Source organism: Sus scrofa, chromosome 14 (genome assembly GCF_054392235.1).
Source record: "Sus scrofa isolate SSC_HxYL_T2T_F1_AM1 chromosome 14, Sscrofa_HxYL_maternal_Yorkshire_Landrace_v2.0, whole genome shotgun sequence".
NCBI lineage: Eukaryota > Metazoa > Chordata > Mammalia > Artiodactyla > Suidae > Sus > Sus scrofa.
This window is the reverse complement of record NC_139396.1, coordinates 51903160-51925320: the sequence shown is the minus strand read 5'-3', so window position 1 is coordinate 51925320 and position 22161 is coordinate 51903160. Positions and strand designations below refer to the sequence as shown.

The 22161-nt window shown below is 52.1% G+C and overlaps 1 protein-coding gene across 9 annotated transcripts in view; it reads left to right on the top strand.

Moving 5' to 3' along the window:
• The first annotated feature begins 1861 nt into the window (after positions 1–1861).
• The window catches only part of BCL7A (BAF chromatin remodeling complex subunit BCL7A), a 34433-nt gene continuing 14133 nt past the window's right edge, over positions 1862–22161 (top strand). For 3 of the 9 annotated variants that reach the window (XR_014827338.1, XR_014827339.1, XM_003483424.5), the window contains exons 1-4: positions 1862–2103; positions 9378–9459; positions 13773–13869; positions 20223–20390. Coding sequence is in view for 3 of the 9 variants with exons in the window: in XM_003483424.5 (XP_003483472.1) it covers positions 2012–2103; positions 9378–9459; positions 13773–13869; positions 20223–20390 (439 nt within the window). In the remaining 6 variants the exon portion in view is untranslated. Of the gene's footprint in view, positions 2104–3510; positions 3860–4785; positions 4967–6556; positions 7060–9377; positions 9460–13772; positions 14692–16558; positions 18198–20222; positions 20695–20742; positions 21562–22161 lie in introns of those variants that run through there. The other 6 variants (XR_014827343.1, XM_084996320.1, XR_014827340.1 and 3 more) reach the window with 6 other exon arrangements.

Genomic DNA, 22161 nt, shown 5'->3' with positions numbered 1-22161 from the left:
TGTGGCATGTATCAGTACTTCATGCCTTTTTTTTTTTTTTAATGGCCACACCCATGGCATATGGAAGTTCTCAGGCCAATGAATGAATCCCAGCTTCAGCTGTCACCTATGCCACACAAGTGGCAACTCTGGCTACTTTAACCTGCTGTGCCAGGCCAGAGATCAAACCTGTGCCTCCTCAGTGACCTGAGCCACTGCAGTCAGATTCTTAACCCACTGTGCCATGGCAGGAACTCCTTCATTCCTTTTTAATAGCTGAATAATTGCATTGTGTAGATACGCACTTTTGTCCATTCAGTCAATATTTGGATTTTAAAACATGTCTTCCTAGGGAGTTCCCATTGTGGCTCAGTAGTAATGAACCCGACTAGTATCCAGGTGGGTTCCATCCCTGGCCTCAATCAGTGGGTTAAGGACCCTGCGTTGCTGTGGCTGTGGCATAGGCTGGCCACAGATTGGAACCCTAGCCTGGGAACTTCCATATGATGCAGGTGGGTCCCTAAAAAGCAATAAATAAATAAAAATAACATTATCTTCCCATTTTAATTCAAATGTATGTTTTTAAAAGTACCTATCTACTGACCAGGTAATTCTGAGGGCTAATGGTATGAGCCTTCTGTTTTATGACATGATGTGACAAGTTTTCCCACACAATCCTCACATTAAGAACTTGGGGTTTAGGATGGTAAAAAGGACAGGCCTCGGGAAAGGCCTGCAGTGCAGCCTTCCATTCCAATCTCCAGAAGCTTTCCTTCCCCAAACCAAAATCTCAGAGGAAACTGCTGGGTTTTAGAATGAGTGGGAGTCAGACATCTAGCTGTGAGCTTCAACTTCCCAGACACAGTTTCCCTCCAAGTAAAATGACTGATATTAAGCTAGTTGATCTCTGAGGAAACGGACTTGCTAATAGGTCACTCTCACTTTCCCCAGCAGCCATCTGGGCCTGAATTAGCTCTGGTCAAGACGCTTAGCTGCAGCTGAACACAAGGATGGGGCATCTGGCTTCTCCTGGTAATTGTAGATTCCTGCAGAGCTCTCCGGAGGCACCATGGGGACGAAACCACCCCATAAGTCCTCCTTGTCGCTGGTCAGTCCATTTTACCTACCAGGGTCATTCGTACGGTAGTAGCACCTGGGCAGAGCCTGGGGCTCAGACAGAAACCTCATTTATAGTGAGGGCAGCTTATCACTGGGGGAAAAGGTCTAAGAGCCCCTGTGAATATGCTGATAAATATCATCAAGCTTTTCCTGTGCCGAAAGCTATTTAATAAGCAAGGTTGAATGTCTTTCGTGGTCACTCCAGGCACCTTTCCTCCCATTCTAGTTTTCCAACAGGACGAGGATAAGAGACGCGAAGTCCTAGCTTGAGCATCTCTACTGGGCAGAGGTCCGCATCTCTCAACTCTTTCCAAGAGCACCTCACTTCCCGAATCGGAGCCTTCAACTCTGAGAAGTCGGGAGCCCCTTAGGAAACTTGCATTATTGCAGCCACTGCCACACACCGGGGCAGCGGACACGCCGCCGCGCTGGCTCCCCAGGAATGCGCCCCCTCCACGGCCGCTCTCCCGGGGGACCCCCGGCACCTGCGGCCTCCGAGTAAGTGTCCGCGCGCACGTCCGTCCCACTGCCCCAGCGTGACCGGAGCCGGGGGTCGCCATGTGCCCTTCGCCGCCTCCCCCGGGAGCAGGGGGTCGCGGGCGCCTCCCCCGGGTGGGCGGAAAGGCTCGTACCGCTGCCCCGCGGCAGCAGCGCCCGGAGGCCGCACTGCCGGCTGCCGCGGCGGCGCTGCTCCCCCTGCTCCGTGCAGCTGCCGCCCGGCGCTTGCGCACTGGGCCCTGGGCGCGCGGCGGCACCAGGCTTTGTGTGTGTGTGTGTATGTGTGCGAGTGTGTGTGTGAGTGTCTGTGTGTGTGAGTGAGTGAGCGGGCGGGCGGGCGCGAGTGTGGCCGCCGCGGAGCGCGAGCAGGACCCGGCGGGCGCGCTCCCCCAGCCTCTCTCTCCCCGCCAGAACCATGTCGGGCAGGTCGGTTCGAGCCGAGACCAGGAGCCGGGCCAAAGATGATATCAAGAGGGTCATGGCGGCTATCGAGAAAGTGCGCAAATGGTAAGCGGAGGCGCCTGCTCCCTCGCTCGCTCGTTCGCTCGCCGGCTCGGCGCTGCGGCCGCCCCAAACCCCGAGACCAGATACAAAAAGCCAGCGGGGCGCAGCGCCCCGGTCCGCCCGCGGGCCCGGGAGTTGAAGAGGGCGGGCGGCGCGCGAGCCGGGTCACCTGCGCGCGGCGGGGGCCGCGGCCGCAGCCCAGGTGCGCTCGCGCCTGTCGCCCACCTGGCGCGGCGGCGGCGGCGGCGGCATCCTGGAGGCGGCGGGCGCCCGGGACCGGGCGGTGGGGCGGCGGGCAGTCCCCGCCGCGGCGCTCAGCTCCCGGGAGGGGGGCTCAGGGCCGGCCCCAGAAGCCATTTCGTTTTGTGCAAGTCACATGAAAGCGGCTTCCCGCGCGCCGGGGCCGCGATGCCGGCGGCGGAGGGGAGAGCGCGAGCTCCATTGTGCAGGCACCGAGCGGGCCGCCGCCGTCTCCGTCTCCTCCCCGCGCGCCCCGGGCGTCGCAGCGCCGGCCCCCGCGCCCTTGCCCGCGCCGGGCCTCCCTCTCTCCCTCCCTCCCTCGCTGGCTGGCTGGCTGGCTCGCTCGCTCCCCGCCTCCCAGGCCCGGCGCCCTCGAGTCTGCGGAGTTTGCAGAGCGCGAGCCGTTTAAATTTAGCGCTTTGGGCTGCCTGGAGCGAAGGCTCTGGGCGAGGAGGAAAGATGGGGGCGAGCGCGAGGAGGAAACGCCGGCGGCGGCCGCGGGCCCTGGTGCTCCGGCGCCCCCCTCCCGTCCCGCTCTGCCCGGACCCGGGCTCGGGGGCTCGGGCGAGAGAATGTTCGGGGCCAGGCCCGGGTCCTGGGCAGCGTCTGCCTGTCCAATACGGGCAGCTCGTGTTTGTTTTGCGGAGAGAGCCGTCGTTTTTGTTCTCCGCGCGGGGGGCACGGGGGATTCGGTGTTGGCGGTGCGGGTTCTCCAGCTCACATTAGATTCCGTTCGGCGTGGCCTTGTTGTAATTAACACGACTGCACGTTTCCCCGGCCTCGTCCGGGTCTCTCTCGGAATCGGCCCAAGGGCCAGGCCCCAGGCGCCAGCCGATCGCCAGGTTGGGGCAGACTTGTTGAAAACTCCCGGCTCCCGGAATTCAACTTTATTATTTTTTTCCCACGGCCTCACCCGGGTCAGGGAGGGAAAGGAGCCGCCGCGACGTTCGAGTGTCAGCGCCCGCGGGCCTGTCCTGACCCCTTATTTAAAGCCTGAAAACCCGGCAGGCCCCATGGCAAGCTATGTTTATGTTGAGGGGTGTCATTTCTCGAGTAACGCCTTGGTCTCTCAAAACCACTGGGGACGAGCCTCCAGTCTAGCCGTGTCACAAGTTAGCTGTCCTTTCTGAGTCAAACCCAACAAAAAAGGCAAGAGGAAAATCAATAAAGTCCACGTGCTCCTGGGCCTCCTATGGAAAGGGCTGTCTGCAGATGGCCGGATGCCCGGCCGAGGGCTGGGTTTGGCTCCAGTGGGACAAAGAATTTTCAGAACCGTGAGAAGGAGAGGCCTTCCAAAGTTGAGATCCAAGTCTTCCCCGCTGTGGGAGCTCCCCTGGTGTGCAGGGAGCCCAGTGCCCGGACTAGAGCCATTTAAAAATGGCAGAAACAGCTGCAGGCCAAGACACACACAGGAAAACAAGCTCACAACCCCCTCTCTGGGAATCCCGGAGTTGTCCCCTGCCTTAGATCTCTGCAAAGAAAGAACTGTTGTCTGGGTCCTTCTGTCACCAACCTGGAGGTGAGAAAGGGGTGGGGGCAAGCAGCCTTTCTGTGCTTGGGGAGGCATGGTGGGGCCTTCTGCTCCAGGTTCCCAGCCTGGCAGAGGCTCCAGCACCCTGGCAGCTGCTCAGCAGGGGTGGGGCAGATGGAGCTGTGGGGTTTTCCACCCTGTGGGCTCCATAGCAGCCGGCCTGGTGGCCCTCAGTACTGCTGAGCAGCTGGGGGCAGGCCTGTGTTTGGGGGGAGGGGCAGAGAACCAGTCTCTTTCCCTTTGTGTGTTTTGGGAAATTATGTGTCAAGTCCTCTGAAGACCCCAGGCTTTGGAATCTCATGGCTAGGCTTGCAGTTCACTTCCTTGCTGTGACCTTGGATTACTAACCATTTAACTTCTCTAACGGTGGTAGCAAGGGGTTTCTGTGCTGTCTTCTCCCCTCCTGGAATAGTACCATGTCTCCAAAAGCACTTAACCTGCACATAGGAGCAGTCATTAAATGCTGTCCTAAGGTAGAAACTTACATTGTGCTGATTTTTCTTCTCCCCCCCAACTCCCGCCCATTCTAAGCAAAAAAAACCAAAAACACTTTACCTTATTTCCTGGGTTTCCCCAGCCCTGAGAAGCCAAATCTCACCCTCACTATGCCTTTAGAATGCATCTTCCAGTCAGCCCTTGTGGTTTTCAGTTGTTTATTAACTGTGTGGCCACCAACCGTGCATTTCACCACTGGCTGGGACACTGGGTTGCCAGATTTAGCGAATAAAATTACAGGACACCCCCCCCCAGTTAAATTTGAATTTTAGATAAACAAGGAAATAATATTTTTATATACTTTTTTTAGTGTAAGTATGTCCCCATGTACAGTTTGGGACATACTTACACTTAAAAAAAAAAGTCATTTATCTGAAATTGAAATTTAACTCTGCATTCTGTTTTGTTTTTAAATTCAGAACGGAGTGCCTAGCATACCACTCTGTCTGTGAGCCTGGGGTGGTATTTCTCCTCAGCCCCAATGACCCCTAAAACTTGCCCCCTTCTGCCAACCCTACCTTCCCCCGCCCTGGAAAAAGCCAGCAGCCAGCCGTGGCCACGTGCATAGCTACCTGCCATTGCTCTGCTGCTTTCTGTCTGGTAGGTATCCCAGCAGGGCGCACTGGTGGAGTTTGAGGCAGCCAGAACATGGCTGAAGGAAGACCAAAATGGTGGGCTCTTTGTGGGGAAACTGGGTCAGGGTTAGGAGGCCCGGTGTAAGTGGAGAAGAGCAGGCGAGAGGGGCAGTCATTGGGCGGAGGGTCCCTCAGTGACTTGTGGGGTCAGAGAGAGGCCTGTTCCCCAAGACTCCCCACCCGTCCCTGGGGAAGGAGGTGGTTTGTGCCTAGACCCTTCCCTCATCACCTCCAGGGACACCCACCCTCCCACCCCAGCCCAGCATAGGGCAAGTCCAGTGGGCCTGGGTCTAGTTAGGATGAGACCAGCCATTGCCAAACCTCCTGTGGCATCGAGGACTAGCTCTGGGAAGTGGAGATGAAATGAGGCGTTCAGAGCCCTCTTTGAGGGAGGCAGGTGACCGCAAGATGGTCTCCCTGGCTGCCTGGCCCGTGGGGGAATGTAAGAAATTGGCTTCAAGAGTTCCCGTTGTGGTGCAGTGGTTAACGAATCCGACTAGAAATCATGAGGTTGCGGGTGCGATCCCTGGCCTTGCTCAGTGGGTTAAGGATCTGGCGTTGCCGTGAGCTGTGGTGTAGGTTGCAGACGTGGCTTGGATCCCGAGTTGCTATGGCTCTGGTGTAGGCTGGCGGCTACAGCTCCGATGAGACCCCTAGCCTGGGAACCTGCATATGCCACGGGAGCAGCCCTAGAAAAGGCAAAAATACAAAAAAAAAAAAGAAAGAAAGAAAGAAAAGAAAAGAAAAAAGAAATTGGCTTCAGCCTAGCGATCTGGGGAGGGCGATGCCTGTGTTTGGTGCAGGAGCCTGTGCTGGGAAGGAGCATTTGGGCCTCATTTACTCCCTTTGTCCAGGAGCTCAAGCCTGGTAGGGAAGAGAGGGGCATTTAGCCAGGTGGGTTATCAGGGGCCAGAAGGCAGGAGAGTACAGGGTATGTTGGGGCGGGGGGGGGCGGAGGTTGGGCTTCCCTGGTGCTTGTGGTGAGACTTGGGAGATCTGAGGAAGCCACAGGGCCGCATCTGGAGAGAGCCACTGCTCCTCGGGCAACATGGGCCCCTTGTGGCCAGATCGTGTTTTTGAAGGTAGCCAGGAATCTGGATTTTTACGTGGAGGTCTGACTTTTTTTTTTAAAGCCTGGCAATTGATTCAAATTTTTATTTTTTTAGATTTTTTTTTTTTTCATACTTGGCTGCTCCGTGGTATATGGAGTTCCAGGGCCAGGGATCAGATCTGAGCCACAGTTGCAGCCTACACCACAGCATAGGATCCTTTAATCCACTGTGCCCTGCTGGGAATTGAACCTGCATCCTGGTGCTGTAGAGTTACAGCCGATCCCATTGCACTACAGAGGGAACTCATTCAAATTTCTAAGAGTACCATGGGGCCAGACAACACACATCTCTTGGCCACTTATTTGTCACCCCATGTGCCATGTAATAAGTACAGCTTAATACCCTCCTTTAGGGCTGGGAGGCTCTACGTTCTAGGGTGATGGGTTTGGGGCAGCATCGGGAAAAATCAGCTCCTCCCTCATGTCTGTGTGTCGTTTCCCAAGGTGCTGCCAAGCCGCTGGCTTGTTGACACACCCGGCGTTCACTGGACATGTCTATGAAGTCCTTGGCACTCACTTGGTGTCTTGCCTTGAGCCCAGGGAGGCCTGTTTCTCTTTAGGTGGCAGCTGGACAGATGGCAGGTTTGAGATCGGGTTTTCAACATGCTTCCCTCTGTCCCATAGCCTCTCAATGTCCATGCTTAGAAATGCGACTGAAGAATGTTTCTCATCCCTGGGGTGAGTTGGGAAACTCAGGCCAGGGGACACACCAGATCCTGGCTGTGTCCAGCCGGAGCCCAGTGGGGCCTGGAACCTCTCCAGGAAGCACCTTCATCTTCCCGTGTTCATCCTGGCTCATGTGGGTGCACTGGGAAGTCCAGGTCTGGCACACTTGTGTATTGCCACTCAGTTACTTTTTTTTTTTTTTTTTTTTTAACACAATCAAACCTTGGATTTGCTGAGCTGCTGGGGCCTGGGTGAAGAAGCCAGTTGAGGGCTTGTGAAGAGTGAGTACCTTCGGCCCTTTGTCCAGCTTCTGTCACCCATGTCCTCTGTGGAGTCATTTCTTAGTTTTTCACCAAAGACAGAACAGCAGGGGTCAGAGCCTATGAGTAATTATGGTTCTGCTGTTGACTAACTGTGTGACCATGAACTTTTGGTGTAACTTCTCTGGGCCTCTTGTTTCTCCATCTGTAAAGTGGGGTGACAGTAGGCCTGTTGGCAGTTCTCGGGAGAGAAGGCTTATAAATAAAGCACTTGGCATGAAGTAAGCCCTCAGCACACAGTGGCTATTATGATGGTTGCTTTGTCACCGAGATTGTTTCTTGGAATGTCCCTGTCCCTTCCAGGCACCTTCTGATTATTCAAATGGAGGTGGGGAAAGATTGGAATTGTGGATGGTCCATCCTGCCTCCAGGAGGTAGGGGACAGATGGGTGGTGACTTAGGGACCTGCCTTTATTTAATTCTTTCAGGGCTAAAAGGGGCAGGGATGGGGCCAGGGGAGGCTGCTCCAAAAAGCAGTGTAGCATGGAGGGTTTAAACACTGGCTCTGGGGAGAATGACCTCACCTCCCTTTGCCTCAGTTTCTTTATCTGTCAAATGGGAAAGATGACAGTTACTGCTGTGAGAAGTTATGGGAAGATTAGAGCAAGTGTGTACAGTACTGAGCACACAGAAGGCTCTAGAAATGGTCATAGTAGAATAAAGAAAAGCCAGGCCCGAGCTTCCCCCAGCAGAGGGACTTTGGGACCCAAGCAGGCACAGTTTGGGGAGTGCACGTGTCCGTGGGTTTGGTTAGCTGGTTGTGAGTGTGCTTGGACACCCTGAACCCTAGTGGTGAAGGGGTGCCAGGTGGTGGTAACGGGTTCCACCAGCTCCTGAGAGCTAGTATCCCACAGCCAAGGTCTGGGCAGGGAGGCTGGACAGGGTACCCATAGCCACACATGGTTCTTAGCCCTGGTGGAACCCTTGTCCCTAAAGTTGCTGAGGGCTCCTTGGCCACTCTGCTACCTGCACCAGGTCTGGCCCTGACATCACATCCCACGTCCCTTGAATCAGCTAATTTCCTTATGATGACCTCCTGCTTCTCCTGGTGCTGGGAACGTGGACTCCAGAGCCCCCGCTGCCTGATATCCCAGGTTTCCTTGTGGGGGCTTCTGCCTGAGCCTCAGTGTCCTCTGCTGCATGGCCTCTGGCTGTCACTCCCAGCGTAAGGGACAGGAAGTGACAGGACCTAACTTGTAGACCAAGGGAGGTTGAGGACCAAAGTTGGGAGGCTGGGGTGCTGATTCTAGAGAGGAGGATGCTTAGCGCACAGTGTGGGAGGAAAGGGTGGTAATTGCCATCATTACCCTTAGTGAAAACCACTCACCCCCCCTTCCTTCTCATGGCTTGTGCTTTGCTTCTCACCATCACCCTGACTTTGGCAGCTTGGGGGGCACTGTACCCCCAGAGCTGAGGGTGCGGCTAGGGTTGGGTAGAGGACAGCCGTGCAGATATTAGGAGCTGAGACCCTGAAACCCAAGCCCATCTCTGAACCAAGGTGTAGGGTGTAATGTGAACTGCTGCCCACGGTCGGGGCTGTGCTGCCCTTTCGAAGCCCTTCAGTATCAGTGCCCGGGGACCGCCCTTGAGCATCCAGGTTCTCCCCTCCCCTCCATTCCCTGATCTAACCAGCGTTTGTGTGGAAGAGTCTGGGGTGGTTACTTGTGCTGTCAGTTCCTGCCTCTCTTCCCACAACCTCAGAGCCGTCTCCAGGAGGGCAGGGTGAGCCCCCGGGTGCCCTGGATGAAGCCCCTTCCCCCCGCACCCTACGGGAGGAAAATGCCTTTTTGGTCTGAAGCCCTCTCTGCTGCCTAGAGGGGCTCGGGTGGCCCAGTTCGATGCACGGTGGGGTGAATGCTGGGCCGGAGGAACCTGGGGCCCCCTTCCCTTCCTCCAGAGCTATCATCCCAGTGGCAGCCCCGCCCAACCCCCAGTCTTACCAAGCACTTCCTTCCAGGCACGAGGAAGCCGTCAACATGCTTGGTCTCCTGTAATCCTCAGTGCAACCTGGAGAGATTGATGACCCCATGGGTCTAACAGATGAGAAACCTGAGGCTCTGGGTTGTGACATGACTTGCCCAGGGACCCCCCAGCCAGTGAGAGGTAGAGCTGGGATTCAAACCCTCGTCTCTGTGATCCAGGGCACATTCTCTTACCCCTGCCCGAACAGCTACTGTGTCACAGCTACTCTATGGGAGTGTGGCCTGTGCCCCCCACAAACGTGAGCAGGGGCCTGCCCCAGAAGCCCCTGGTAATGGGCTCTTCCTCATCCTCTGCAGGGAGAAGAAATGGGTGACGGTGGGTGACACATCCCTGAGAATCTACAAGTGGGTCCCTGTGACGGAGCCAAAGGTTGACGATGTGAGTATGTGGGGCTGGTCCCTCCGGGGTGGGGCTGTCCATCCATGCTCCCTCCCACCACTGGGAGAGGGGACCCTGGAGCCAAGGCCACTTGGGAAGCAAAGGACCCAGCTTGGGGCTGGAGAGGCTGCTGGAGCTGTGTCTGTCCCTCCCCTCACAGTCCAGCCACAGTTTGGCCCTCAGAGAGGTGTCTGTGTGTGTGTGTGGGTGTCCTCTGCGAGTCATCTCTTCAGGGCTGATTTTGCCAGTGGGGACATATCTTAGTGCAGAGGTGTCCCCTCCCTAAGGCCCTGGGCACTGTGGCTTTGTGGTGAGCGTGGTGAGGCATGCAGACTCTCCTCATCATTGTAGCGCCATTCCTGGCACCTGACCATCTGTCAGGCATTACCTTGTAGCATTGAGCTCATTGTTCACCCTCTTCAAATGAGAACACAGGTTCAGAGAGATGAAGCCATTTCCCCAGAGTCACACCCCAAGTGCCAGGTCTGCCTGACTCCAAAGCCCATACTGTCTCCACTGGAGAGCCTTCTGGTGGTTGGAGTAGCTGCTCATGGTGACCCTAGAGTTTGGTGCAGAGAAGCTTGATGGGGGCAGGTTCCAGGAGGGGTTGTGCCTGTGGCCACTAGGGGGAGCTCCAGTGGCTGTGCTTGATCTTAGGGAGAGATTGATGACAGGCATCCACCCCACATCACAGGGAGTTTTTCAGCTTCAGGGCTCCCAAGCCAGTTAACCCTCTGGTCGGTTCCTCTTACTTCCAGTCAAAATCCAGAAAGGCCCATGTCCAGGCCTTTGCATGGGCTGTTCCTCTTGCCCAGGGTGTCTTCCCTATTCCTGCAAACGGTCTCCTCACCCAGGACGATGGCTCACATGCCATGGGCAGTCATGACAGTGGCCATGATCAGTTGGTTTCTAGGGGCCATAAGGCAGGCATCCCTCTTCCGTCTTCAATGTCCCATGAGTCTCAGGTCTCCAGGCAGGGCTGAGGCTCCCTTCTTGACCCTTTGATCACATGCGGTCCCTGGGTGGTTTGGGTTGGGCTGAGAATGTGGACACTTGGGGTCCCCTTGGGTCCTGGCTTGGGCTAGCTCATTGAGCCTCCAGGGAAGCTCTCACCAGAGACAGCGACTCAGAGGGTCCTGGCCTTTGGTGCCAACCATCCTGGAGGGAGAGCAGAGTATGGCCAGCCTCCTCGAAGGCAGCTCCTGGCTCTTGTCTGTGCCTTGCACATCATTAGGTGTCGTATAAATGCTGGTTGCATTTGAGAAGATGTGGTCCCTGCTCTCAAGGAATTTATAATCTTGTTGGGGGAAGATAATTATAGAATAGCATGAAACAGACATCAGGGAAGTGCCAAATGGATTGTGATCAAGGAGAAAATGTAATCTATGGGCTGTTGGGAAGGACAGGGCAGCCTAGAGCCGGGCAAAGACCTCTAGATTTGGAGTTGGACAGACCACTCCTCATTAGCCTGCGATGCCAGATAGGGGACCCCACCTTGTTGGGTCTTGGTTCCCTCTTCTGTGCAGTGGAGCAGTAACACCCAACTCCTGGGGTTTCTACAGCAGAGTAAAGGCAATATATCATATGGGAAGAACTTAGCCAGGCGCAGCTAAGCAGGCGGTGCTCAGATGCTAATTCGTTGTCATCTCTGAGCCAAGATGTACATACTCCTCCCTCTCTCCCTCGAGGGCAATAGGTCCCACGCCTGGCTGCTCATCTGATCTCCTGAGAGTCCTGACACAATGCAGGTTCCTGGGCACCAGCCCGGATAGCTGACTTCTTTTTTTTTTTTTTTTTTTTGTCTTTTTGTTGTTGTTGTTGTTGCTATTTCTTGGGCCGCTCCCGCGGCATATGGAGGTTCCCAGGCTAGGGGTTGAATCGGAGCTGTAGCCACCGGCCTACGCCAGAGCCACAGCAACGCGGGATCCGAGCCGCATCTGTAACCTACACCACAGCTCACGGCAACGCCGGATTGTTAACCCACTGAGCAAGGGCAGGGACCGAACCCGCAACCTCATGGTTCCTAGTCGGATTCGTTAACCACTGCGCCACGACGGGAACTCCGGATAGCTGACTTCTAACCTCTGATGGTTATGGTCAGGAATCTGCATGGAGATGGGAGAACTTTTTATGTTTTTACACACAGTAACAACATGGTTATACCTTACCTTTTTTTTTCTTTTGGAAGGCTTAAAAATTTAATTCACCTAAATAGGTAAAACATGTTACAAAATTCAGATGTTACTTTAAGACCTTTTTTTTAAAACAAAGACAATTCCGAGTTCCTGTCTTGGCGCAGCAGAAATGAATCCCACTAGGAACCATGAGGTTGCGGGTTCGATCCCTGGCCTCATTCAGTGGGTTAAGGATCCGGCGTTGCCATGTGCTATGGTGTAGGTCACAGATGCTGCTCAAATATGGTGTTGCTGTGGCTCTGGTGTAGGCCGGCAGCTGTAGCTCTGATTAGACCCCTAGCCTGGGAACCTCCATATGCTGTGGAGCGGCCCTCAAAAGACAAAAGACAATAAATTAATAAATAAATAAATAAATAAATAAATAAAACGAAAACAATTCACATGCCATAAAATTCACTTTTTTTTTTTTTCCCTCTTTTTAGGGCTGCACTGCGGCATATGGGAGTCCCCAGGCTAGGGGTTACATTGGAGCTTCAGCTGCAGGCCTGTGCCACAGCCACAGCAGCTTACAGCTTCCTTAACCCACTGAGCAAGGCCAGGGATCAAATCTGCATCCTCACGGATACTAGCTGGGTTGTTAACCCACTGAACTACAACAGGAACTCCCATAAAATTCACTCTTAAAGGGTGCAGGAGCTCCCTAGTGGCTCAATGGGTTAAATATCTGGCGTTGTCACTGCTGTGGCTTGGGTTTGATCCTTGGCCCTGGAACGTCCCCATGCCACAGGCGTGGCCAAAATAAATTAAAAAAAATAAAATGTACCAGCTAGTGTTGGTATATTCACAGTTGTACAGCCGTCACCACCGAGATTATAGAATGTTTTCACTGCCCCAAAACAAAAATTCTTACCTCTCAAGATCCTGGAAACCACATGCCTACTTTTTCTATAGGTTTGCATAATCTTCACATATGTTAATTTTTTAAATTGGTCTTATCATTTTATAAATCTGCTTCCCGTCCCTGAACACCCCTCCCACCCCACCCAGCTCTTCCTTGGAGACAACCAGTGTTTGTTTATCCTTCCAGAGACTGTGTGCACCCAAACAGGCAGACACACGTTCATTTATGTTTTTCCTACCAGCAGTGGCAGCATCCCAGTCACGTGTTTGGCACCTTTCTTCCGTATCTAGCTCAGAGATAATGAAATATTTTAACATGTAGGTCTTTCTACGGATCATTCCACCTCAGGACCGGAGGAGCTGCCTTGTTCTCTGTAATTGCTGCCTCCCCTTGCCTTGAATGAACAGACTGTAATTTATTTAACAAGGCTCTTACCATGGACACAGGTGGTTTCTAACACAATTCTATTCCATCCGTTAAAAATGAAACTGCAGAAGTTCCCGCTGTGGCGCAGCGTAAGTTCCAGCTGCAGCATAGGTCACAGTTGCAGCTCAGATCTGATCCCTGGCCCAGGGAACTCCATGTGCTGCGGGGTGGCCGAAACCAAACCAAATCAAAGGAACTGCACATAAAAAGCATCCCCCTCACTCCCGCTTCCCCCTGGGTTTCCCTCCTCACCCATCTCAGTGTTGCACCGGAAGTTAGCTGTCTCTGAGGAAGGCAGTCCCAGGCCCGAAGATAGTGGAAATGTGTGAGTTGTTTTCTCCATCCCTCACCAGCACCCCTGTGCCTCCTCTGGGCAGGGTGACCATGGCCTTTTCTCCAGAGGAAATGCCCACCAGCTAGGATGTTGGCGTGCCTGCAGGGGCCGGCCCCATTCCCAGCCCAGCCCTGGCAGCCTCCCGTCCACAGGGTTCTTTAACTCCAAAGCAGGTGAGGCCCTGTGTTCTCTTGTGGTGCAGAGTTAAGGATCCAGTGGTCCTACTGCAGTGGCTTGGGTTGCTGCTGTGGTTTGGGTTTGATCCCTGGCCCATGAACTTCCACATGCCTTGGGCACAGCCGAAAAACAACAAAGCAAGTGAGGCCCCTTGTGGGATGTGTTCAAATGCAGACCAAGGAGAACCCTCCAGAGACTTGGGGGCTCCAAAATGAGTCAGCGGAATAAAATATTCATTCCATTCCCCAGGGACTGGTGCGCGCACATGAGTGAACTTGCACAGACACACACAAACACACAAATTCAGTGACTCGGTTTCTGTGCCTTTTTTCTCCTCCAGAAAAACAAGAACAAGAAAAAGGGCAAAGATGAGAAGTGTGGCTCTGAGGTGACCACCCCGGAGAACAGCTCCTCCCCGGGAATGATGGACATGCACGGTGAGCTCCCCGCGGTCAGGCAGCCGCCACCTCTCCTGCCAGGCCCCTGGGCTGTGGCCGAGGGCTCAGTTGTGTTTTCGTTTTACTGGCAGGTTTGTTCACATTCCAGGCAAGGGGTGAGAGGGCTGGGCAGGACCAGGAGGCCTCCGTGCCAAGGAGGAGGCTCAGTGGAGAAGAGGAAGCTTTTCCCAGAGCAGGGAGACAAAAATCAAAACGAGGAGTTCCCGTGGCTCAGCAGGTTAAGAACCAAACTAGTGTCCACGAGGATGTGGGTTTGACCCCTGGCCCCACTCAGTGGGTTAAGGATCTGGCATTGCCATGAGCTGCGGTGTAGGTTGCAGACGTGGCTCAGATCCCACATTGCTGTGGCTGTGGCATAGGGCCAGCAGCTGTAGCTCCATTTTGACCCCTAGCCCAGGAACTTTTATGTGCCACAGGTGTGGTCCTAAAAAGCCAAAAAAAAAGAAGCATCAAAATGAGCCAGAGATGTGAAAAAAGACCTCCTTCTCACCCACTGTTACTAACCTCACAGGACATGTTCTGTTCATCCAGTGTGCCCGGGAAGTCTTTGGTGGTATCTACCTTTTTCCCTCCTGGGCCTGACCTATCATATACATGACTTTTATTTCCCATTTCCTATTTTGTTTTGGCTACTGGGAAGCTTTAACTGGATTTCTGACTTTGTGTGAATCATCTGGGGCCCTGTGACCTGCTCTTCTATGTCAACAGCCTAACTTCCTTTGCTGTTTCAGAACTTGTACCAATGTCCCACTGATCATATCCAGGCTGGAGACATGCTTCAGCCAGTCTGCAGTTGTTTTGGCACTGACGCTGTTCTTTCCTTTTTTTTTTTTTTTTTTTTTTGTCTTTTTTGTCTCTCCAGGGCTGCACCCGCCGCATATGGAGGTTCCCGGGCTAGGAGCCGAATTGGAGCTGTAGCTGCCAGCCTACGCCACAACCTCATCAACATGGGATCCAAGCTGAGTCTGCGACCTGCACCACAGCTCGTGGCAACGCTGGATCCTTAACCAACTGAGCAAGGCCAGAGATTGAACCCATGCTATCATGAATACTAGTTGTGTTCGTTAACCGCTGAGCCACGACGGGAACTCTGTCCTTTTTTCTTTTTCTTTTTATCTGAAAGGAAAGGCACAAATTGTAAGTGTGTGGCTCCATGAAATGGTCACAAACTGCACACACCTTTGTTACTGGCCCAAATCAAGACAGAGTGTTCCTGGCAATTTCTGTGGTATCCCCTCCCCTCCAAGGAAAACCACCACCTGATTTCTAACCTCAGAGATTCAAATGAGATGTTTCTAAGAAATTGAGTTCCTGGAGTTCCTGGATTTTAAGGATCCAGTGTTGTCGCTGCAATGGCTTTGGTTTCATCCCTGGCCTGGGAATTTCTGTAAGCATTGGTCATGGCCAAAAAAAATTGAGTTTCTGATGTTTATAAATCAGGAAATCTGTATTTCTTCCATTCTTTTGGAAATCAGATCAGGTAGCCCTTGGGCTCGTGCTTCCCTGAGGCTGCAGCCCGCTGGAGCAGGAACAGCTGTCCCTTCTGGGAGACCAGGCCCTCTCCAGGCCCCCCAGGCTCACCCTGTCTGTGTTATTCCCTGTCTGGCCCTCTCGTATAACACCCTCATCCCTTGCCTTTCTCCATCCTGATCTCAATTTCACAGTCTTAGTACCTCTGACTACCCGAGTCTTTTTGCACAACCCAATGGTGTTAGATAAAGAAACAAGTAATAATTTTGGGATGTTCGTGTCATGGCTTAGCAGGTTGAGAACCTGACTAGTATCAATCCCTGGCCTTGCTCAGTGGGTTAAGGATCCGGCATTGCCATGAGCTGTGGATTAGGTTGAAAATATGGCTCGGATCTGGTGTGGCTGTGGTGTAGGCAGGCAGCTACAGCTCCGATTTGACCCCTAGCCCGGGAACTTCCATCTGCTGCAGGTGTGGGCCTAAAAAGAAAAGAAAAAAAGGGGGAATTTTGGTTTAATCTAGATCCTAACCCTCCAGGCCCAGGGCTGTCTTATTCTGGGGAGAAGGAGGCCAGCAAACATCCCCATTTGTTCAAACTGACTAGTCCGGAAAACAGTCACAGACTGTGTGGGCAAGGAGCCTTGCTTGTTGCCAAAGTGGCTTCAGAAAAGCATGGGGGGTGAGGGGGTGCTGACGGTTAACCTGTCAGGAAGGTGTCCCCAACCCCCCAACTGGCTGTACAGTCACAGTCAGGATGCATTTCATTTACAGATAGGTATTTGTGGGAGTTCCCATTGTGGCTCAGCAGAAATGAATCCGTGTCTATGAGGATGTGGGTTCAATCCCTGGCCTTGCTCCATGGGTTAAGGATAAGGCATTGCCGTGAGCTGTGGTGTAAGTCGAAGACTTGGCTCAGATCTGGCGTTGCTGTGGCTGTGGTATAGGCCGGCAGCTTCTCTGGGAACTTCCATATGCCACAGGTTCAGCCTTAAAAAGAAACAAAAAAGTTTTTTTTTTTTTTTTAAAAGGAGTTCCTGTTGTGGCTTAGCAGAAATGTATCTGACTAGTAACCATGAGGACGCAGGTTCGATCCCTGGCCTCACTCAGTGGGTTGAAGATCTGGCATTACTGTGAGCTGTGGTGTAGGTCACAGATGGGGCTGGTATCCCACATTGCTGTAGCTGTGGTGTAGGCTGGCAGCTGTAGCTCCCACTGGACCCCTAGCCTGGAAACTTCCATATTCTGCAGGTGTGGCCCTAAAAGATAAAAAAAAAAAAAAAAAAAAAAAAGAAAGAAAAAGAAATAGATATTTGAGTTGGGATAGATCCTGTCCCCCTGAAGTAGGTTAGCATCCCCACTCTCTGGGGATGGAAGAGATCCCTGGCCTGGCTCTGTTTCAGTTAATTCTTAGAATTAGAGGTGAGAACCTTTTAGAGCAGAGGACAACATCTCACCTGGATTCAAACCTGACTCTCCTAGGACCTCCTGCACACAGTGTGACCCGGGGCAAGTCATGTAATATGGGGCCTCAATTTTGTCTGTCTCTACTGTCGAATGGGGATGGTGATGCCTACTCTTTCGTAAGGTCATTATGAGTATTAAACAAGATGATCCCTTAAAGGCCTCGGTGTGTCAGTAGCTAACATTTAAGAAACCATCACAGTTGCCAAGCACCTTGCCAAGCCCATCTCGTGTGTTACCCACGTTTAATCCCAGTGACAAGCCCCTTTGTACAGATGAGGAAACTAAGGCTCCACGAGGTGAAGTAACTTGCCCAGAATTAGAATGTTCATAAATACTGGTTCTGGCGTCTGAGGTCCTTTGAAGAAGGCAGAGTTCAAGTTCATGGCCTCTAGCCCAAAGGTAACACTCCAGAAAAATTTAGGCTGCAGCACAACACTCCCTGACCCAGGAACTGTGCGCATCTTCCATTTTAGTATATAGGTAACCAAGAAAGACCAAGTCCCACTGCAGGGCATGGAATCGCGAAAGCACAGGGAAAGTTGTGGTCCTGGTTTAGGTATCTGGGAGGTTACAGGTGAGAAGATGGTCACAGGAGGATATGAAGGGACATGGTGTTTGCATCCAGCTGCTTTAGTCTCCAGGATCCACCTGGGGAATCAGCCCAAGCATCAGGGTCACGCTGTTACTGGGGCACCAGGCTGGGCTCAGGGCAACCGACTTAAACATTAGCTCATTGTCCTTAATTAGCGTGACCCCATGCTGGCACCCCCAGGTTGATCCTCTGCCTTCTGTGCCTCTCAGACACCCGCACATGGATCTTGGCATAGGAAGGAAGTTTAGATTTTCTCGAACGGTAAATCAGGAGAGTTTACATATCTTTTTTTAAGTCCCAGAATTCACAAGAGGATGCTTTTGTGTAATGAGTGCCCCAGAGTACACTTAAAATAAGATGCAATTTACCCAGTCGAGGCTGTGGGGCTGCCTGATACTTGCTCGCCAGTTTGAAGTAGTGGAAAGGCTCGGGGTTTGGAGCTTGAGTAGACCAGCCTGAGCCCAGGGGCTCTGCTGCTGAGCCTCAGTTTCCCTACCTGGAGGTTGTTAGGATTAAATGAGGTAATTGTAGACGCCTTTGCCTGGACCTGTCATGGAATACGTGCCTCTCCTTTTTTGCCTTTCCATGTGTCTCCCCTTTTCTCTTTCATTTTTTACAAAAACAGCCTTGGTCCCAGGTGCACAGCATGGCCCAGAAAAGCAGGGTAAGACTGTAGTAGTTTTTTGGGTTTTTTTGGGGTTTTTTTTGCCTTTTTAGGGCCGAACCTGCAGTATATGGAAGTTCCCAGGCGAGGGGTCGAATCGGAGCTACAGCTGCCACACTGTGCCACAGCCACAGCAAAGAAGGATCCTAGCCACCTCTGTGACCTACACCACAGCTCATGGCAACGCCGGATCCTTAACCCACTGAGCAAAGCCAGGGATCGAACTTGCATCCTTATGGATACTAGTTGGATTCAGTTTTGCTGCACCACAATGGAAACTCCAAGACAGTAGTAGTATTTTTGAAATCACCACGTTGGTATCTATAATTTAAAATGACTCTTTGTGCCTGAGAAAGGGGGTCCAGGGCAAGGGGGGACATGTCCCAGGATCCCCAACTTTGCCCCCAGCTCTGTCCCCAGTGCCCTTGCCCAATTAACTTTATTCCCTTCCTCCTTTTTATTACGAAAGATTTCATAATCGAGAACAGCAGAGCAAATGATATGATGAACCCCATATACTTCCCACCTAGGTTTTCAGAACATGATGTGACACTTACCTCCTTTGTTTGTTTTTTTTTTTTTTTTTTAATGTACTAGGTGTTTTAATTGAAATACAATTTACAAGTAATAAGATGCACAGCTCTTGAGTATAAAATTCAGGGAATTCTGATAATTGTATGCAACCTGTGCTAGAAGACGTACACTTCCCTGCTTCATGATAGTTAAGTCTGTACCTAAACACTTCAGCATGCGTCACTGATAAATGACATTTCTATCTACCCGCCGTACTATTATCACTCCTGACAAATTAATTCCTTACTTTTAAACTCCAGACTGTATTCAAATTCCCCAATTGTCCCACAATGTCTCTCAGAGCTGATGTATTCAAAACAGGATCCAGATAAATTTCAAACATCATGTTTAGTTATTAGGTCTCTTGAATTTCCGTAATCTCTAATATGACAGTAATCTCTGCTTCTCCTTTTTTTTTTTTTTTTTTTTTTTTAATGGCTGCACCTGCAGCATATGGAAATTCCTAGGCCAGGGTTCGAATTGGAGCTGCAGCTGTGGTCTACACCACAGCCATAGCAACACTGGATCCAAGCCACATCTGCAACTTACGCCTCAGCAATGCCGGATCCTTAACCCACTGAGCCAGACCAGGGATCGAACCTGCATTCTCATGGACATTATGTCAGGTTCTTAACCTACTGATCCACAGCAAGACTCCGCTTCTTTTTTTTTTTTTTTTTAATTTAATTTTTTTTTTTTTTTTTTTTTTTTTTGAGTTCCCATCGTGGTACAGTGGAAATGAATCCAACTAGGAACCATGAGGTTGTGGGTTCAATCTCCAGCCTCACTCAGTGGGTTAAGGATCCAGGGTTGCCGTGAACTGTGGTGTAGGTCACAGACGTGGCTCGGATCTGGCATTGCTGTGGCTGTGGTGTAGGCTGGCATCAACAGCTCTCATTAGACCCCTAGCCTGGGATCCTCCATATGCTGCAGGTATGGCCCTAAAAGGACAAAAAAAAAAATTTTTTTTTTTGTCTGTGCCTATGGCATGCAGAAGTTCTTGGGCCAGTGATCAAACCTGCACCATAGTGGTGACCCTAGCTCTAGCAGTGACAATGCCAGATCCTTAACTGCTAGGCCATCAGGGAACTCCTAAAAAATTTTTTTTTCAATGGCATTGACTTAGAGAGCCTGGGCCAGCTGTCTTGTAGAATATCCACTTCCTGTCCTGAACACGGTCCTCTCCCTCCCTTTGACTTTTGTACCAGGTGTAATTGGTCCAGAGCTGGCCCAAATCTGATGAAACACTTTGGCGATGCTGCTTTCCAGGACCACCCCTGGGCCTTTGCATGGCTTTAGAGCCTGACCCACAAGATGTCTGGTCTCCTCACCCAAAGATTTTAAAGGTGCTAGGCCCTGGTTGTTGGCGTCTGCCTCCAACATTGGATTCTCTTCCCGGAGCCTCCAGCCCTCAGGGCTTTGGCCACACAGGGCGTGTGGGGAGGCCCCGGGAGGAAGCGGTGTCTGCTGTCCAGGGAGGGCATGCTGTGGGCTGCGGGCAGGGAGGCCTGGGGGGAGCCGAGCCCCTTGCCCGCCTTTCCTCAGCAGCTGCGGCATTTCGCCCCATGCAGATGATAACAGCAACCAGAGCTCCATCGCAGATGCTTCCCCCATCAAACAAGAGAACAGCAGCAACTCCAGCCCTGCCCCAGAGCCCAACTCAGCCGTGCCTGGTGATGGCACCGATGCCAAGGCGGACGAGGCCCAGACCGATGGGAAGGAGCTGCCTGGGGCCGAAGGTATGTGCCCTCGGGGGTTGGGCTCAGAGTGGCCTCTTTCTAGCCAGGTGGTTGGAAGGGTCTTCCAGGAGGCCCTGTCAAGTGCCAGCCCCCAGAAGGTGATGGGAGAAGAAGGGTAATGGCCTGGAGCTCGTCATTCTTGAGGGGCAATTAAAAAAAAACTTACAATCTAGTATTTGGAAAATAAGTGCTTTGGAGAATTATAAAGTAAGAGAGGGAAATTGGGTTGGGGGGTCTTGATGCATTATGGGGGGGTGGTTGGTTGGTTGGGCTTTTTTTTGCTTTTTAGGGCTGCACCTGTGGCGTATGGAAGTTCCCAGGCTAAGAGTCGAATTGGAGCTGCAGCTGCCAGCCTACACCACAGCTCATGGCAACATCAGATCCTTAACACACTGAGCGAGGCTGGGGATCAAACCTGCATCCTCACTGATACTAGTTAGATTTGTTCCTGCTGATCCATGATGGGAACTTGCTGCAATTTTAAATAGGTTGGTCAGGGAAGGCCTCACTGAGAAGGTGACGTTATAGTAAATAAGGCTCAGATTAGGTGCAGGAGCCAACCAGGTAGATACCTGGGAGGAGAGTGTTTTGGGCAGTGCAAAGGCTCTGCGGCAAGAACATGTTTGGTGTGGCTGGAGAAGAGGGTGTGAGGGGCTAAACAAGTGAGACAAGGCCAGAGTGTGGGCTGGGTCCTGAGGTGGGGGCTCACAGGCCACCTCACAGACCCAGGTTTTATGTTAAGTGAGGCAGGAGCCTTTGGGAGTTTGATGGCTATGATCTGAAGGACCACTTTCCCTGATTGAGAACAGACAGTGGCAGGTCAGGTGGAGGCAGGGAGACAGTAAGGGGGTTGCTGCAGGTGTCCAGGTGGGAGAGGAGGCAGGAAGTGGTCTGATGGTGGAGGATGTGTCTGTGTACATGTATCTATGTTTATGTAGGCCTGTTTATTTTCAGGGTTCTGTGTTCGCTCTCTTTTTTGGGGGGGGTGGGGGTGCGTGCCAGTGGCATGTGGACGCTCCCAGATTCCAGAAGTTTCCTGGTGGTGAAGTGGGTTAAGGAGTCAACATTGTAACTGCAGTGGCTTAGGTCACTGCTCTGGCATAGGTTGGATCCCTGGTCTGGGAATTTGCATATGCTCTGGGTATGACCAAAATACTTAAAAAAAATAAAATAGAATTTTAGGAGTTCCTGTCATGGTGAAGCAGAAACGAATCCAACTAGGAACCATGAGGTTGCGGGTTCAATCTCTGGCCTCACTCAGTGGGTTAACGATCTGCGTTGCCATGAGCTGTGGTGTAGGTCGCAGACGCGGCTGGGATCTGGCATTTATGGCTGTGGCGTAGGCCGGCAGCTATAGCTCCAATTGGACCCCTAGCCTGGGAACCTCCATATGCTATGGGTTCAGCCCTAAAAAGCAAAAATAAAAATAAAAATAAAATTTTAAAAAATAAAAAAATTTCAATATATAGAAAAATTGAAAGAATGGTATAATACTATCCTGTATATATACTAATTTGGCAATTTTTTTTCTTGTTTTTTTTGGCCACACCCATGTCATACAGAATTTCCCAGGCCAGGGATCCAATCCAAGCCACAGCCATATCTGCCAGCCATGGCAATGCCACAGCCATGCAGGGCTGGGAATTGAACCTGTGCCTCCACAGGGACCCGAGCCATTGAAGAGATAATGCTGCATGCTTAACCCACTATACCACAGTGGGACCATCAGTTTTTGTTTGTTTGTTTGTTTTTGCTTTGTAAGGCCACACCT